This window comes from Notamacropus eugenii, chromosome 5, assembly GCF_028372415.1.
Source record: "Notamacropus eugenii isolate mMacEug1 chromosome 5, mMacEug1.pri_v2, whole genome shotgun sequence".
In the NCBI taxonomy this organism is placed as follows: Eukaryota; Metazoa; Chordata; class Mammalia; order Diprotodontia; family Macropodidae; genus Notamacropus; species Notamacropus eugenii.
In genome coordinates, this window is record NC_092876.1 from 34,209,944 (window position 1) to 34,226,265 (window position 16,322).

At 44.6% G+C, this 16,322-nt stretch overlaps 1 protein-coding gene across 4 annotated transcripts in view; it reads left to right on the top strand.

The window, feature by feature from the left end:
- TTLL10 (tubulin tyrosine ligase like 10) overlaps positions 1–16,322 on the top strand; it is a 45,307-nt gene that overhangs the window by 10,678 nt on the left and 18,307 nt on the right. For 3 of the 4 annotated variants that reach the window (XM_072608441.1, XM_072608439.1, XM_072608440.1), the window contains exons 3-5: positions 13,533–13,698; positions 14,182–14,300; positions 16,001–16,130. In XM_072608441.1, coding sequence (XP_072464542.1) covers positions 13,533–13,698; positions 14,182–14,300; positions 16,001–16,130 — 415 coding nt within the window. Of the gene's footprint in view, positions 1–4,490; positions 4,638–13,532; positions 13,699–14,181; positions 14,301–16,000; positions 16,131–16,322 lie in introns of those variants that run through there. The other variant, XM_072608442.1, reaches the window with a different exon arrangement.

Genomic DNA, 16,322 nt, shown 5'->3' on the forward strand with positions numbered 1-16,322 from the left:
GGGCTCGAAGGTAAATCTAATAGAATTTGGAATGTGACCCCAAGAGCAGAATCTGTTATTTTCAAGTCAAACGTGATAATTGTTCATTCATGATTGACAAAAGTAGAAATTAGCTTGCACGGAGATAAAAGAAAACGTCAAGGAAGGGGGTGGAAGCTGTCAAAAGTTGATTAAAAGGCTTTATCCTCACCTCCTTCCCATTCAGCTTTGGAGGACATATCTTGCCTGGAACCAAGCTTCTACCTACCCGCCTCATTTTTTTGCCACTAGTTTCAAACCACTCCTTCCAATCCCACCCCTCCCCGCTTCCACCTTTCTTTATAGATTGTCTTCTCCAACTATAATGGATTCTCCTTGGGGGCAGGAACTTATGTTTGTTTGTTTATATTCATATCCCCAGAATTCAGTATGTTATCTTGCACGTACTAAATGCTTAATAACTGTCTACTTATTTATCTATCTGTCTTTCAGTTTATCTGCTGATTCATCTGTCCAACTTTCTGTCCGTTTGTCCATCTGTCTGTCTGAGCATCAGTCCACCCATCTGAGTATCTATCAATCATCTATCTATTTATCGATATAATCTATCTCTGTCCCTGTCTCTCTATCCATCCATTTGTCTATCCATCTCTCTATCCATTTGTCCTTCCATCTCTGTGTCTCTCTGTCTCTCTATTCATCCATTTGTCTGCCCATCTGTCCATTTCTCCTCCCATCTGTCCATCCATCTATCTGTCTGTCTGTCTGTCTATCCATCCATCCTATTTATCCTTCATCTATTTTTCTATCTATCATCTATCTATCTATCTATCTATCTATCTATCCATTTTTCTGTCTGCCCCTCTGTCCATCCATCTATTATGTCTTTAGCTAGCTGCCTGTCTTTCTGGGGTTTCTGGTGAGAAACTCCCTCTACTAAAACTCATTAGTAAATGACTAGAAACTTGTAGATCGTGGCAGCTGGTGGTGCAGAAAATAGAGAGCTGGGCATGGAGTCCTGAAGACCTGAGTTCAAATTCAACTTCAGGCACTTCCTTAGGTAAGTCACTTGACTTCTATTTACATCTGTTTCCACAGCTGTAAAATGGGGATGAGACCTCCTGATACCTCCCAGGTTTGTTGTATCAAAGGAGATAATATTTGTATAACACTTAGCACAGTAGGTCCTCCATAGTAGGCATGCAGTAGGTACTACATAAATGATGGTTGTTATAATCTTTGAGGGTTTCCTAGGATACTAAAAGGCTAATTGACTTGCTCAACTTGCTCAGAGGCAGGACACAAACCCAGTTCTTCCTGGCTCTTGGGACAATTCTCTCCCCATACCAGTCACATACCAGACACTTACTAAATGATCTTGGATTGGATTGGACCAGCAGATGTGGGAGAAGAGGGAGTGGCATTCCATGAAAAGCAGTAATCAAAGTAGCAGCTCACATTTATAGGGCATTTTCTAATAAGAAAGCATTTTAAATGCTATTATCTCAACTGAGTGAAATCATAAAGGTGGGATGAGTGGAGTGAGCAGGTTTGACTGGAGAGAATGATGAGTGAAGGAAGGAGAGATTGGAAAGGGAGAAGAGAAGGTAGACTGGAACTAGACTGCAGGGGGGGTCTCAGATTCTGGGAGCTGGGCCTTTATGCTAGAGGTAGTATAGAGGAGCCAGGGAAGTTTGGAGCAGGGTTGGAAGATGAGGGAATTCAGAGCTGTTCATTGTTCATTCATTCCACGTGTACAGGATGGATTAGGGAGGGGAGACATGAAGGCAGTGAAAAGCTAATTATGAAAAGGCTTATGTGTTAATCCAGGGTAAAGGTGAGAAAGGTCTGGGCTAGGATGGTGGCAATAGGAGTAGAATATTAGAATCTCAGAACTGGAGAAGATGGTGGAGGTCACAGCTAGCCTTAACCTCCCATCTCCTGAAGGAATCCCCTTCTACAGCGTGCCTGATGGGGCCCATCCCTACTTCTGCCTGAACACTTTCAATGATGAGAATTTCATCACTACCTCCTGAAACAGACCATTTCACTTGTGGGTGGCTCTAATTTTTGGAAACTCCTTCCATCCAATGAACCAAAATCTGCCTCCCTGGACCGATGAGACATACCATGAAGGAAGAGTCCTCAGAACTTGGTGAGTGATCATCTCATCCGAATTGGTATGTGATAATTTCCCAGGACACTGATTCTGTCCTCCTCCTCATCATAGGCAGCTAGGGGACCAAGTTTATTCAATGACTTACAAAATGTGTGACCCTGGGAAATCACTTAGCCTCTGTTGGCCTCAGTTTCCTCATCTGTAAAATAGGGATAATAATAGCACCTACCTCCCAGGGTTGTTGTGCACATCAAATGAGTTAACATAGCTGCATAATAATAATAGCTGCATAAATGCTAGCTATTATTAACATAACTATTATCATGACAGCTCTCAAAATATCAGGCCAGGTGGACAAAATCACAGCCATCTGGGAGCAGGATGAGGGCCATGGTGTCCCCATCCTCCTGGAGTTTTCCCAGAGACGCTTCTAGTAAGCACCTACCATGAGCCAGGAACTCATTATTCTCTTAGCCTCCCTAAGGCTAAGAGGATGGGGCCAGTATTTCTATTGCTACAAAAGTCATTTTGTCCATCTGAGATATTAGTCTGAAGAACATGAAGTATCAAGTAGAGTAATATATTTAATTTAATATGTCTAATCGTTCAATCTAGTAGAACAAAATCCGATAGAAATAATAGCTGGTTAATGACTTTTGCCCACAAACCGCTTTTATCTGAAACATCACAAACGAGAATGAAACAGGAATCATAATTAATATGAATCCTTAAAAACTTGAGAATGGTTTGAATAGATTTCACCATCCCAAACATACCCAGTCAGTCTCCAACCTATATGGAAGAAAAAGGTTTTCAAAATGTAGAGACTTAGCAGAAGAGCTAAGCTCTTTAAGTTGAGCAGGACTAACCCTAGCAAGGAGGCCCTTCCCCAGCTCTGCAGAACATGGGGGGTCAGGGTCTGGCTTTCTGGGTGCCACCTCATTTCTCCTCTCCCTATATACCAAGGGCTCTGACCTCAGCAGGTGCCCAGGCCCAGCTCTGAGAGCCCTGGGGTGGGGGGGGAATGGGATGGACAGGGACTATTCTTTTGACTCTGCAGCAGGGATAACCTTAGCAAAGAGGCAACCCCTGACCCTGGTAGCCCCTACTGCCAGGTGGATGGGGGAGCCATTTGTTTCAGTGGCAGAAAGATAGAGCTGAGGTCAGAGCAAGCCCAGCAGAGAGGGACAGTCAAGGTCTTCCTCTCTCAAGCCTCAGGATGGCTCTTGACCTTATCTCTTACCTCAATAGCATATCATTCCCCCCACCCCGGGACAAAAATCCATAAAGAAACAGAGAGGTATGGAAGGAGGGGGATATGTTTGGTGTCTGTTAGTGCTCTCTTTCCCCACCTCCACACACATACCCCTCTGCCTCTCAGAGAGGCCATTCCACCTCATCTTTCTCATGGTGCTATGGCCCTGGTACGTCCTGGGGAATGAGGGGAGGAAGGGGGCAACATAGCCTGGAGTCCTTGGCCTCCCCACTCCCACCCCAGGGATTGGGGACACTGGGCCACAGACAATTTACAGTTGTCCTTTTGTGATCAAAGTCCTTATTGCTTAAAAAAAATTGTATGGGAACGAGAAGAAATGAATATCATCCCTATTGTCCCGTCTTCTAGGGACTGAACCAACAATGCTTCCATCAGTGCCTGGAGAGGACAAAATGACTTTTGTTCTACAAAAAGCAGAAATCTTATCCACCTGCACTTAACATAGTTCCTGAGTTCCTGGCTCATGGTAGGTGCTTAATAAATGCTGATTGATTGACTGACTATGCAATCATCCACAGGAAACAATAATAGCAGGAGAGCAGTTTCCTGAGCTAAGTCAAACAATATTTATTAAGCACCAACTGTTTATAGTTGAACTCCAAAGAAAAAATGAGAACAAGATACGTAGGAAGTGACCGTCCTTGTCATTATCATTATCCTAGCACTCCAAATTTTGCAAGATGTTGTATATGTTATCTTATTTGAGCCTCACAACAACCCTATGAAGTGGGTGCTATTATCTTTTTTTTACAGTTGAGGAAACTGAGGCAAAGAGTATTAAAGTGAATTGCCCAGGGTTACACATCCAGATTTGAGTGGTGAATGTTAGGATGGTGTCTCTTTCCACAGATCTCCTGTATTAAGTGATCACTGGGCTTCGGGCTGTAGGTTCCCCCATAGAAGATTTCAGGTAGAAGGCAAAGGACATTTAATAGGAGAGGGAGGCTAAGAGAATAGGGATTTTATGGAGCTGGGGGTTTGGAGAGATTATCCACCTTCAAGGAGTGGGCCCTTTAAGCAACATACTGCTCCTTTCCCATCTCCACCCCCCCCCCCCACTTGACAATGGTCTGGCCCTGTAGCCACAAATGACATCATTATGGACATTGTGACTAGACCCCTACCCCTTCCCACAGAGGGAGGGGAAGAGGGCAGAGGCCAAGGACTAGCAAGGGAAGAATGTTCGCTGTAAACACAGGTCTCACACTGTAACTGACCACCATCCTCATCCACTCATGGGGCCGGAAAAAACATCCATTGAAGGTAAGGTCAACAGCACCAGAGAGGCAAAAACCTGGCTTTGGCCAGAAGATGCCAGAGCCCCAGGGCTTTCAAAAGTCTTCTTCTGAGATCTAAAGGACTGGCCAGGGGAGGCTGTAGTTTGGCTGTACCTGTCACTTCAGGCCCCCGGGGAGGAGGCTCACGGTCATCAGAATGAGAACAGAGAGGTTGGGGGGTAACTTGGATCCTTCTGGACTGAGGGCACTGACCCCTCCTCCACCCCCACCTTCAGGCTTTTGAACCTCCATTCACTTCCTTATAAAAACTATTCCTGCCATAGTGAGAGGCAGTGTAGTAGGAGAAGGAAGACCTGGGTTCAAATTTTACCTCTGACAGACAATAGCTATATGACCACAGGCAAGCAAATTGCTTAATCTCAGGCATCTCTATAAGACTGACTAAGTTATAAATGGGTTAGGATTTATATTTATACCCCTAGATGACCATCACCATGACATTGATGTTGGATCCAGCCATAAGCAGGAGTTGTAGGAAAGAGCACCTGTATCCTAGAGTCAGAAGGAACTGAGTTCAAGGTCCAACACCAATGCTTACTTAAGATGGTGCAAATCACCTAACTATCTGCTCTGGGCATCAGTTTCCTCATCTGTAAAGTGGACATAATCACATTTACACTTGCCATCCCAGGAGATTATTGTATGGAAAGCCCCTTTAGAAATGCTCAAATGGGAAGATTTATTATTACATCCTGGAGTCATGTCATTAACTAGTTTTGACTCCTGCTTCTGACACTATCTGTGTGACCTTGGATAGCTCCGTTTCCCTGGGATGCTCATTTCCTCATCTGTAATGGAAGTGTTGTTTTTAGGGACCCTTTCAGCTTCAGAACCTGTTTCTTAGAGACTAAGTTATCAGTGTGAGACATTTTAGGCGGCCAAAATTCAGACTCATAGAAGCTTATTAAGTTAGTTCTTTACTTAGAAGAGAGGGTATCCTTTTTCAGAGATGTTAGCAGATCAAGAGCCATCAGATAAAGAGCATAGTCAGGAAGACATAAGTTACCCCTTTGACACATAAAAACTGTGCAACCCTGGGCAAATCATTTAGCCTTTCATTGTCCCCCTCCTACTCCCTTCTCCTTCTCCAATCCCAGTTTGCATTGCTGGAAGGAATTTCCTCAATGGTAGTTCACTGGGCAAATGAAATTATAAATCCAGACCTCATCCTCCATCCTTTCCCTCCAAAAAAATCATCTTCAAGGGTAGCTAGGTGTCCCAGTGGACAGAATGTTGGACTTGAGAGCCTCAGTTTCCTCATCTGTAAAATCGGGATGATGATAACACCTACCTCCCAGGGTTATTGTGAGGACCAAATGAGTTAACCAACATATATGTCAAGTGCCTTGTAAACCTTAAAGTATCATATACCTGTTAGTTGTTAACATCATTACTGTTATTACTCCAATTTGTCTATTCCCAGGGCTCTTCCCAGGTGTAGGTTCTTAAGATCAGAGGAGAGTGAACCTTTGGGATTCATGATAGACCTGGGATCATGAGAGTGAAGGGCCCAGTCTCACATGATCTCACACCTGCACCCTAAAGAAGATAGAGATAAGCATTGCCACCCACTCCCTATTCCACCAGGGTAAAGGATGTATATATGGCTCATGCATGAACATGGTGGTGGATGTGTGTTGGGTGCCCTCTCTGATTGGCTGGAAGTGTTCTGGTCTTCCTAGCAACCATATTTTGATTGCCTTGAGCATGAAATGCTTCTAGGCAGGCAGCTCTCTCCACTGTCCACCTCTCAAAAAAAAAAGTGGAAGACAGGGAAAATTGTATGTGTGTGTGTGTGTGTGTGTGTGTGAGAGAGAGAGAGAGAGAGAGAGAGAGAGAGAGAGAGAGAGAGAGAGAGAGAGAGAGAGAACCTATAGCTTGGTTAAGGTGCTATTATATAATGGTTACTGAGAAACAACATTAATTCGGGCTCCCTCATGGGGATAGGGTGTTTAAGTAAACACTTCCAAGTGGTGCTAAGCAGGTCTAAGAGTGGAAAAGGTCAGGATCAGATCCAGTGGGTTACCAGAGCTAGAGTCAGTGATGGAGACATCCTGGGATCCAGGAATGAGGATAGTCCCATTATATGGGGGGGGGGTGGATAATTAGGAGGCAGAAGTCAAGAGGATGAAGGTGAGCTCATGCCTCAGTGGATAGAGCACTGGGGTCAAGAAGACTTGAGAGTTAAAACCCTCCCTTAGATGCTTACTAGCTGTGTGACCCCAGACAAGTCTGTCTGCCTTAGTTTCCCCATCTACAAAATGGATATTATAATAATATTATTATTATATTAACCTACCTTCAAATGTGATTGTGAGGATCAAATGAGAGAATATTTATAGAACACTTTGCAAATTTTTAAATGCTTTATACATTTTAGTTATAACTCCATTATAATGCAAGGGGGTCACAGGAAAGAACACTATGGATACACACACCACACACATACACACACACATACACACACACACACACATAATCCCCTTATAGTGTTTGGAAAAGGAACAGGAATATAACTCCCTTAAGACAAGACCAAGGGTAGAGGTAACCTCATCCCGATGCTAGAAGGATTAGGTGTGAACCTTATTATAACACTGAAAATGAAGATAAACCACCTCAATGGATGAGGATGGGGGGAATTATCTCATTATTGTACTGAGGTTGGGTGAGGAGAATCCCCCGAGTTTAAAGGCCACCGTTGTCATTAGAGCATAGGGAATAAGGTCTGAGAATTGCAAAGAAGCTCAGAGGTCCTCTATGGCCCAGGGAGCCATCATGGGGGCCCTTCTTAATGGGGCTTGAGGGCTCCTCATTTTAACAGGAATATTAAATATAGAAATTATACATGTTAGATGTATGTGTACAGTTTGCACTGTGGCCTGGGGGTGGGAGAAATCCCATCCCTGGTTTTTATTCTTGTGAATTTTGTTTGGTTCTCCTGAGCCACAAACTGAAGCCACCACTGTCATCTCTCCCCAAAGACCCAAGGTCCCTTTAGACCTGTGCACTTAAATCAATGATTAGGTGCTTACTATGTACAGGTACTATTGCTAAGCTGGTGGAGGAAGGTAGCGGGGCTGGGGGTCTGTGGGTAACAAAGAAAAGTAAAAACAGCCCCCTCCCTCAAAAACGTATATTCTAGGACAGGAAATAACTTGTAAATAACTAGACACATACAGAGTAGAGGGGAGGTGACTGCAGGCAGGACAATCACACTAACAGTGGTAGGGAGAAGAAATAAAGGAAAGAATACAGTAAGTGTCCAAGTCAGAGCTACTCCCACCAAGGGGACCCTATGGAGAGGAGGTGATGTGGAGCATCTGGCCTCCTACAGTAAGCCCCAGTCACATTCAGGACATATCTTTAAGGAGAAGCGGAATGTTCTCTGTGCTATGCAGAGATGGCAGTTAGGGATGGCAGCCCCTTGACTATCACAATGCTAGTGATGGAAACTGAGCCCTGTTCTGACACTGGGACCAGGATATTATATTGTAACTTTAGGGGTGGTGTCTAAGATAACTTCATTATAAGACTGGAGGGGTGGGAGTGAGCAAGGGAAATTGGGGATCATCATCCTTGGTATACTGCTTGGGGTCAGGAAATGGGGACAGCCCCGTTATGAGGCAAATTGAGTTGGGGATAAGGGACTGGCTGATGGCAGAGTCTGTCAGTGGGGGAAATTGGTCTTTAACTTTTGAATGACACCCAGGAAGTGAGTTCAGGAAGGCAATGAATTCTTCAGTAGGTCTGAGGGAATGCCAAGAGCCAGAGCACAAAGGAGGAGAGGGAGAGAGAAAAGGTGATCGTTAGTAGGAGAGGGAGAAGGAAGTATGGGGATTTGGGTCTGTCTCTAGATAGGGGAGGATTCTTGTCTTGTCCTATGGAATGTTGGGAGGGCAAATAGACCAGATGGATCTTGGGGTCTGTGCTTCAGAATGGCATGGAGAGCAGCATGGAAACTCTCCCATTATACATGTTCTGAGGATGGAGAGAATGTCCTGATCCTGTTTAGAAGTGCCAATGTTGGAGAAATTGATGAACAAGCCCAGCCATATGCAGTCCTGTATCTGAATGTCACAGGAAAATAGAAGCCAGCTGGGAAAGGGAAAGAGGGATATCATGTTAGCCAGAGTATTCAGATCATAGGATGTAGAGCTGGAAAGTACCTTAGAGATTGAGTCCAACTCCTTTATTGTACAGATGAGGAAACTGAGGCCCATAATATTGACCTCAGCAAAGTGGAAAAGAAATGTTAAGTAATAGAACCCTGGGTGGCAAAATGGGTGGCGCATGAAGGCCTGAGTTTAGATCCTGCCTCAGACACTTACTGGCTGTGTGATTCTGGGCAAGTCACATCCCTCTCAACCTCAGTTTCCTCATCTATAAATGGGGGAGGGGATAATAATTGCACCTTCTTCACAGGCTATTGTAAGGATCAAATGAGATAATGTCTGTAAAAGTACTTAAAGCACTCTCTATAAATCCAAGCTCTTATCATTTTATTATTCTCAGACTCCAAACCCTAGGCTCCAGCTTTCTAGTACTCTTTGCTCACCTCAGTGGGTGGCTGAAGTTGGTGGCTATTGCATCACTGTTAATGATCAGGCCAGTGATGCCACGCCCTGTAAGAACATTGCTGACTGGGCTCTGTAGCCAGTTCTAGACCTGGAAGAGCCCAGTAGGAAAGGATTGGGAAAACTTCCTTCCATATGACTGCTCTCCCCCACCAAAGGAGACCAGGCCATTGGCAAGCTCAGGGCTCCAACCATCAATGCCACTCTCTACCTTGATCCAGAGCATCCAGCCACTGAGCAGACAGAATCACAAACCTCTGAGTTAGATTGGACCTCAAGAGGACATTCCATCCAATTCCATCCCTGAACAAGAGTTCCATCTATAGCATCTTGGACAAGTGTCCTCCATGCTCTGAATGAAGGAAAACATATCATCTTCCTTTCTGCTTTGGAAACTCACAATTCTTAGCCATTGTTATGAAAATGTTCCTAGTATCCATCTGAGTAGGTTCTTAGCTCTATCCTCTTGAGGCCAAGAAGAAAACAAGCAGTCTCTCTTCTCCAGTACAGCTCATCAGTTACTTGAACTCAGCCATGACATGTCCCTTCAATAAATCTTTTCTTCTAGATTTTTAAACTGTTTCTCATATAGCATAGCCTCCAATCTTCCCTCCACCTGTGGCATGGTTTCCAGTCTTCCACCCACCCACCCTACCCCAAAAAACACACAAAACACACCATGTTGGTCTCCACTTTTACTATCCTTCCTAAAATTTTGGGAAATCCTGTTCCCAAAACAGGACACAATACTCTGACCTAGTCATAGGGCACAAGGACTTTTGAGGATTTTTCTGATTTTAAGTAACCATTATATACCTCTAACATTAGCCTAGAATAGCATTATCTGGGGGGCTTGCCATGTCACAGTCATTTGAGTGAGTCTCCTCTGCAAAGATATTTTTTATGAAAAACCTGTCTAGCTATGCTCCATCAAATTCTGAACTAAAATACAGAATTTGACCTTTATACTTCAATTAAATTTTCTTTAACTTGATTCAGTCCATTTCTAGCCTGTTGGTCATACATCTGGGATCCTGTATGTCACTTAGGGCACTAACTATTTCCCCAAACTTTGTATTGTCTGCAAACAGGACCAACACATGATGAACAGGATGAAACAGGGTGAAGATACAAGCCACTGATAAAAAAAAATGTCAACCTGCTCAGCACCAAGGACAGATCCCATAGCAACTACCCTAGAAATCTCCCTGGAAGTTGACTCATACTTTGGTTCTGATCATTCATCCAGAAAGAACACTGGCGCTTCGAGTCAGGGAACCTGTATTCAAATTCCACCTTTGTTACTTAGTATCTTGAACAAGCAGCCCTAGAGAGTGACCTCAGGCAATCATTTCCCTTATAGATGACCTCTATCCAAGGTCCTTTCTAACTCTTTATCTGTGTACACTCTATGAACCAATGACCACTCATTTTGAGGTCCCTTCCATTGCTAAATCTATAATCCTTCTATTACTTAACCCTATTTTTGACATCTAACTTGCCACAAGAATAGTATAAGACAGACCAAAGATTTGGTTAAACTTGGTCATGCTGTCCCCACTGTTCTACCTCAGCCAAAAAAAAAAAAATAGGAAATGAATTTAGTCTGGTATGACTTGACAGAGCCATGCTAGTTGGAGTGGGCCCCTCCTCCCTGTCTAATTACTTGAGATCCATCCCTTTGAATAACAGGCTCTGGAATTTTGAGAGAAATTATTTGACCTCACCTATAGTCGTCAGAGTATCCATTCTCTTTGCTTTTTAAAAAAAAAAAATCAGGAGAAAATGACTCTTCTGTAGTCCATCAGCACTTCTCCCATTCTCCATGTTCTTCCATCAGCCAATTGCATCTATTTGTAAAACACTTAGAACAAGTGCCTGGCACATAGTGGGTAATTAACAAATATTTGTCCCTTTCCCCTTCCCCTCCCTCTTTTGGTTAGGATGGAGTTTGTTTGGGGCAGGTAAGCTGAACTCACTCCAAGCTGAACTCACTCATTCTCACCATCTTCTCTTTTGTCTTGGGTTTTCAACTACTCATTAACTTTGGGTTTATTTTGTTTCTCCTCATGCCAAAGATCATTCATCTTGACCAAGAAAACAGAAATTCTTCTTCCTCTCTCTCTCTCTCTCTCTCATTTTTTTATCATCACATCACTTACCCATCTCTGTTTTTGACTCTGCTTTTGCCCCCAAAGTAGCCAAAGAAACCTTGAAATTCATCCCTCCCTAACTTTAACTCATTCCCAATTTTATTCTTTTGAATTTAGCCTCTTTGTTTTCACTTATCTTTATTAAAATCTGACTCATCCAATGAATTCCCTATGCATCTTTCTGTTTAGAGAGCTTCCCCTTATTAACTTAGTCAACAAACATTAAGTGCCTACTATGCTCTAGGGACTGCATAGCAGAAGTATTTCTCAGTGAACTCTTCAGAATTTCATTCTACAGAAATTTCGATGGTTGGAATTCTAATATTTCTCTCACTTTTGAGCTCCACTCTCCCCAAATCTAGGGTGTCCAACAAACTATACTTTCTTCTATTTCTTTATTATGAACTCTATGATAAAGTGGTCCCTTCCCACCCATCCACACTTCCCCCCATCCCAAGGTGCCCATCTTTTCTACATCAGCAACCAAAGTTCTGTCTTGATGCTCAGATGTTTCAGTTTCAGAATTGCATTTCCTCCATCACTACATCTTTTAAAGAATAAAATTATTATGAAGATAAGTCAAGAATTTGTCAGCTGCCCCCATGGTATCCCAGAGGATCATGTTCCATCCTTTAATAACCCTCAACTCTCCAGAACTCCAAACCTAAGGTGAAAATTCTGGTTCTATTTGTTAGATATAGTGTCTGCTCTCCTCATTTCCTGAAGGCTCGCATTGTCCCATGCCTGAAATCCAAATCTCTTATCCTGACATTCAAGACCCTCTACAGTCCACTCCCCACTCCCCTGATGCTCTTCCTCCTGAACCCTCTGTCTTCCCACTTGTTGCCTATCTGCCCCACAGACCAGGTTCACTCTAATCTTTTAATCATGACCTTGCTCTGCCCTCTGCTTGGAATTCTCCCTCCATACCTCCTAGGTGGTATGCAATGTTTTCAGGTGTTGAGTTCACTCATTATCTTTGTCTATGATCTCCAGAGATCTTGGATTGCTTCATGTGTCCAAATCTTGTCACCTATCTTTCCCCAGGACTTAGTATGACAAGCACTCAGTTAAGAGCAGGACCTTTTTTTTTTGGTGTCCTGGACCCCTTGGATAGTCTGGTTGAAGCCCATGGACCTCTTCTCACAATCATGTTTCTAAAAGCATAAATAGAATACATGAGACACAAAGGACCCAAATTACATGAAATGCAGTTATGAAAAAAATCTCTATTTTTTAAGGCCATGCACCCCTGTCTAAGGACTCCTGCAATGGAGTGTATCAGAGTCCCCAGGTTCTAGAGGGACCCTCAAATCTCAGACTCCAAGGAGCCCTCAGAAGCCATAGAGCCTGACCCCTACCCAAAGCATGAGTCAATGTCCACAATGCCGCCTCCAGGAAGGGGCCAGCCAGCTTCTGCCCTCCAGGGAAAATAGCCCTAGTTTGGAATCAAAACACCTGAGTTTGAATTCTAGCCCCTACATGGTATTGGGAAGGTCTCTTTTTCTCTCTGTGCCTCAGTTCCCCTCATGAGGAAAATGAGGGATTTGTTCTAGACAAGTTACCATGAGATCTCTTCCAACCCTCAAATCTTATGACCCTATGCTTGATATAGAGGAAAGAGCACTGGTTCTTGTATCCAAAGGTCTGGAATCAAATTTCATCTCTGGTGTGTGACTCTGAGCAAGTTTCTTCCCTTCTCTGGGCCCCAATTTCCTTCTTGGTAAAATCAAGGGGTGTACTAGATGGTCTCTGAAGTACTTTCCAAGTCAGGTTCTGTAATGCTGTTATAAGTTTATTCACTGTGTGTCCCAAGGTTGCCTACTCTACTTTTGGGCCCAAAGGCTCTGGCTCTGGCTCTGGCTCTGGCTCTGGCTCTCTCTCTCTCTCTCTCTCTCTCTCTCTCTCTCTCTCTCTCTCTCTCTCTCTCTCTCTCTCACTCTGTGGCCAGGTAGAGATGGGAGTTCCTGGTCTCTTGGTTTCCCAGACTGTTTCCAAAAGGCAGGGGTTCAAGTCAGCCCTAGATGGATGTCTCCTTGCTCCTCTCCGATCCCAGACCAGCCTGACTCCTCCACAGATGGGGAGGAAAATCCCTAAGGTGACATCTCTTGGGGTCGGGTCATGTTTTTGCAGGTGCCCCTGCACGTCCAGAAACACAGGCTGTGACCAAAACTGAAGCCCCAGGGATTCAAGCCAACCACCCCCACCCCCCAGAAGAGCCCAGCCTGGGAGAGAAGAAGCAGTTGCCTCCCACACAGGGTCCCTTTTTCTACATCGGGGGAACCAATGGGGCCGTGCTGTAAGCAATCTTCTTGGAAGAAGGGAGATGGGGAGGAGGGAACCAGGCACCACTGCAAGCCTCTAGGGGAGGAGGGACTGAAGCCTTAATTGACTTCCCTGACCAAAAGTGTGGGCACCAGAGTGATGTGAACAACCCTAAAATTGAGGTGCATGTCCCAGAACACCCACCCCTACTCACTTTGTCCTGCCCTGTCCCCACAGGTCTGGGGACTGCCAGGTCTGGCCTGGCATCCCCCCTCCTCAGCTGCACAAGTGCTGGCCCACAGGCTACTTGGCTCACTTTTTAATTAAGAATGGGAGGAAAAATTACTGGCTCAGGGCCACATTTTCCTCCTCCCATCCCCCCTCACCCCCAGGTTTGGGACCAGCTGCAAAGCCTCGGGTGTCAGTCAGCCTTCCCAGGAGCTCCTCAGGGGAATCTGAGGCCCCAGAGCTAATTAAGGCATCGTTAACAGTCCAGTGAATCTTGTTATCCTGGCAGGATCAGTTCCTATTGCCGAAGCAAAGGCTGGCAGAGAATCCATGACAACCGTCGGGAGGATTACAAGCTGAAATGGTGTGAGACCAAATGCAGGGACACCTATTACTCCTTTCGAGAAGGTGCAGCCCAGAGAAAGGGGGGGAGGGGACAAGGGTGTGGGGCAAGGGCTTCCCAGACTGAATTGGTCCCAGCCAGTCCAGATTATCAGACAGGAGCCAATTGGCTGGCCAAACATACTGAGGCTTCTGGCTCAAGACCACAGAATTTCAGAGCTTGAAAGGATTTCCATAATTCTCCAGCATAAGCTCCTAAGGAAAAGAATCTCCCCTATACCTTCCCAGCCAAGTAACTGAAGGACTCTCCAGTGAGGGGAAGGGGAATTCATTCCATTCCTGGACAACTCTCTGAGTTAGGAAGTTTTCAAGGGTATCCAACATAAATGAGCTTCTTTGTAGTTTGACCCATTCATTACTGCTGGTTGGGTCCTCTATGAGGCCAAGCAGAATAAAATGAATCCCTTTCCTGCAAGAAAGCCCACCAAAGGTTCTTTGGTGATTTCTGCCCTTAGCATACCAGGTCACCATCCCAACCAATACCTTATGTCATAGCAGTGGCCAGGCCATCCTTCAGGCTCAGAGGGAGATTGGGATGAGTAGAACCCCAGACCAAACCATACCTAATGAAGTACCTGATGTCCTTCTCGCATCTTTTGCTCACCTTGAAAGATACAAGGGAACAATCCAGTCTCCTCATAAACTGTCCCCTGTCCACTGTCACTGAGATAGCTTTCTTCAAGAAGCAGCATCACCAGAACAGTGGGAAGGAGACATCAGTGATCCCATCTTGTGTCCTTTTCAGGACCCTTGAATTTGGGTGTTAGAGATCTACTCCTTTCCACACTCAAGAGTCAATGAACCCAGTAATAGCCGGGAAAGGCCAAGTACTTTCCTACTTTGCTACCCATATTCTCTCTCTTCAGACAGGGCAGCTGAGGGCTCCTAAAAGCCCTACCTTTTCTATATATTCTGCCCCCTCCCCAATAGGGTATAAGGTCCTTGAGGGCAGGGCTGTTTCATTGTTGATATGACCTTAGCACCTAGCACAGGGGCAGCCTGATATAATAAGTGATATTTAATCAATTGCTTAATTGGGCATTAATTCATCTGGGCACAATGAAGAGGTTCTGGAGCCCTGAAGCTACAAATTTTGAGTGGGATGTGCCAGACTGCATATCAGCAAGGTGCCTTTGGGGATTAGATAGCAGTTGTCTCTGGGCATCAAGGTATATCAATCAATCAATTACCAAATATCTATTTATTAATTGTACCAATCAATTAATTGTCAAATATCAAGTACTCTGTGCTAGAAAAGTCTGAAGCACCCAGGAGACAGAGATGAAACCATCTCTGCCCCTAGGAGTTTACATTCCATTGGTGGTGTGAGGGTCATATCTAGGCACTCAATTAACCAATATTTATTAAATGCTATGTGCCAAGCTGACGCACTGGCAACAAAAATGAAACAAACAGTCCCTGCCCTGAAGAAGCTTACACTCTGTAGGATGTACAAGTCATAGTTCTTTGGAAAAAACCATCTTCTCCTCCTCTTCTCCTTTCCTCACTTCCTTCCCATCCATTTCTATCTGTCTATCCTTTCTTTTCATCTATGCACCCATATTCTTTGCTTCCCATCCTCTTTTCTGTCCTCCCATCCCAGGAACACCTCCTGAGCACCCTAACACCATAGAATGGAATCCCCTTAAAGGCAGGCACCCATCTCCTCACTTCCCATCTTCTCATCCTGGTGTTTTGTGACACAGGCGAACAACTTCTCTACCAGATCCCTAACAACAAGCTGTTAACAACTAAGATCGGCCTCCTGAATGCCCTGCGAGAATATGCCAGAGTCATGAGCAAGATCACCAGGTCACCAACTGCAGCACACATCAAGTGAGGACAACACCCCCCCCCCCACTCCCCACCCTCCCACCCAATGCCTCTACACCCTAAGCCAGTGTTCTCCCGTAAAGATCATCAATTTAGACCTGGAAAAGACCTTGGGGATTCACTAGTCCTAACTGCCCCTCCCATTTTAGAAAGGACAAAACTGAGACCCAGATCACACAGAAAGTGACAGGGTAG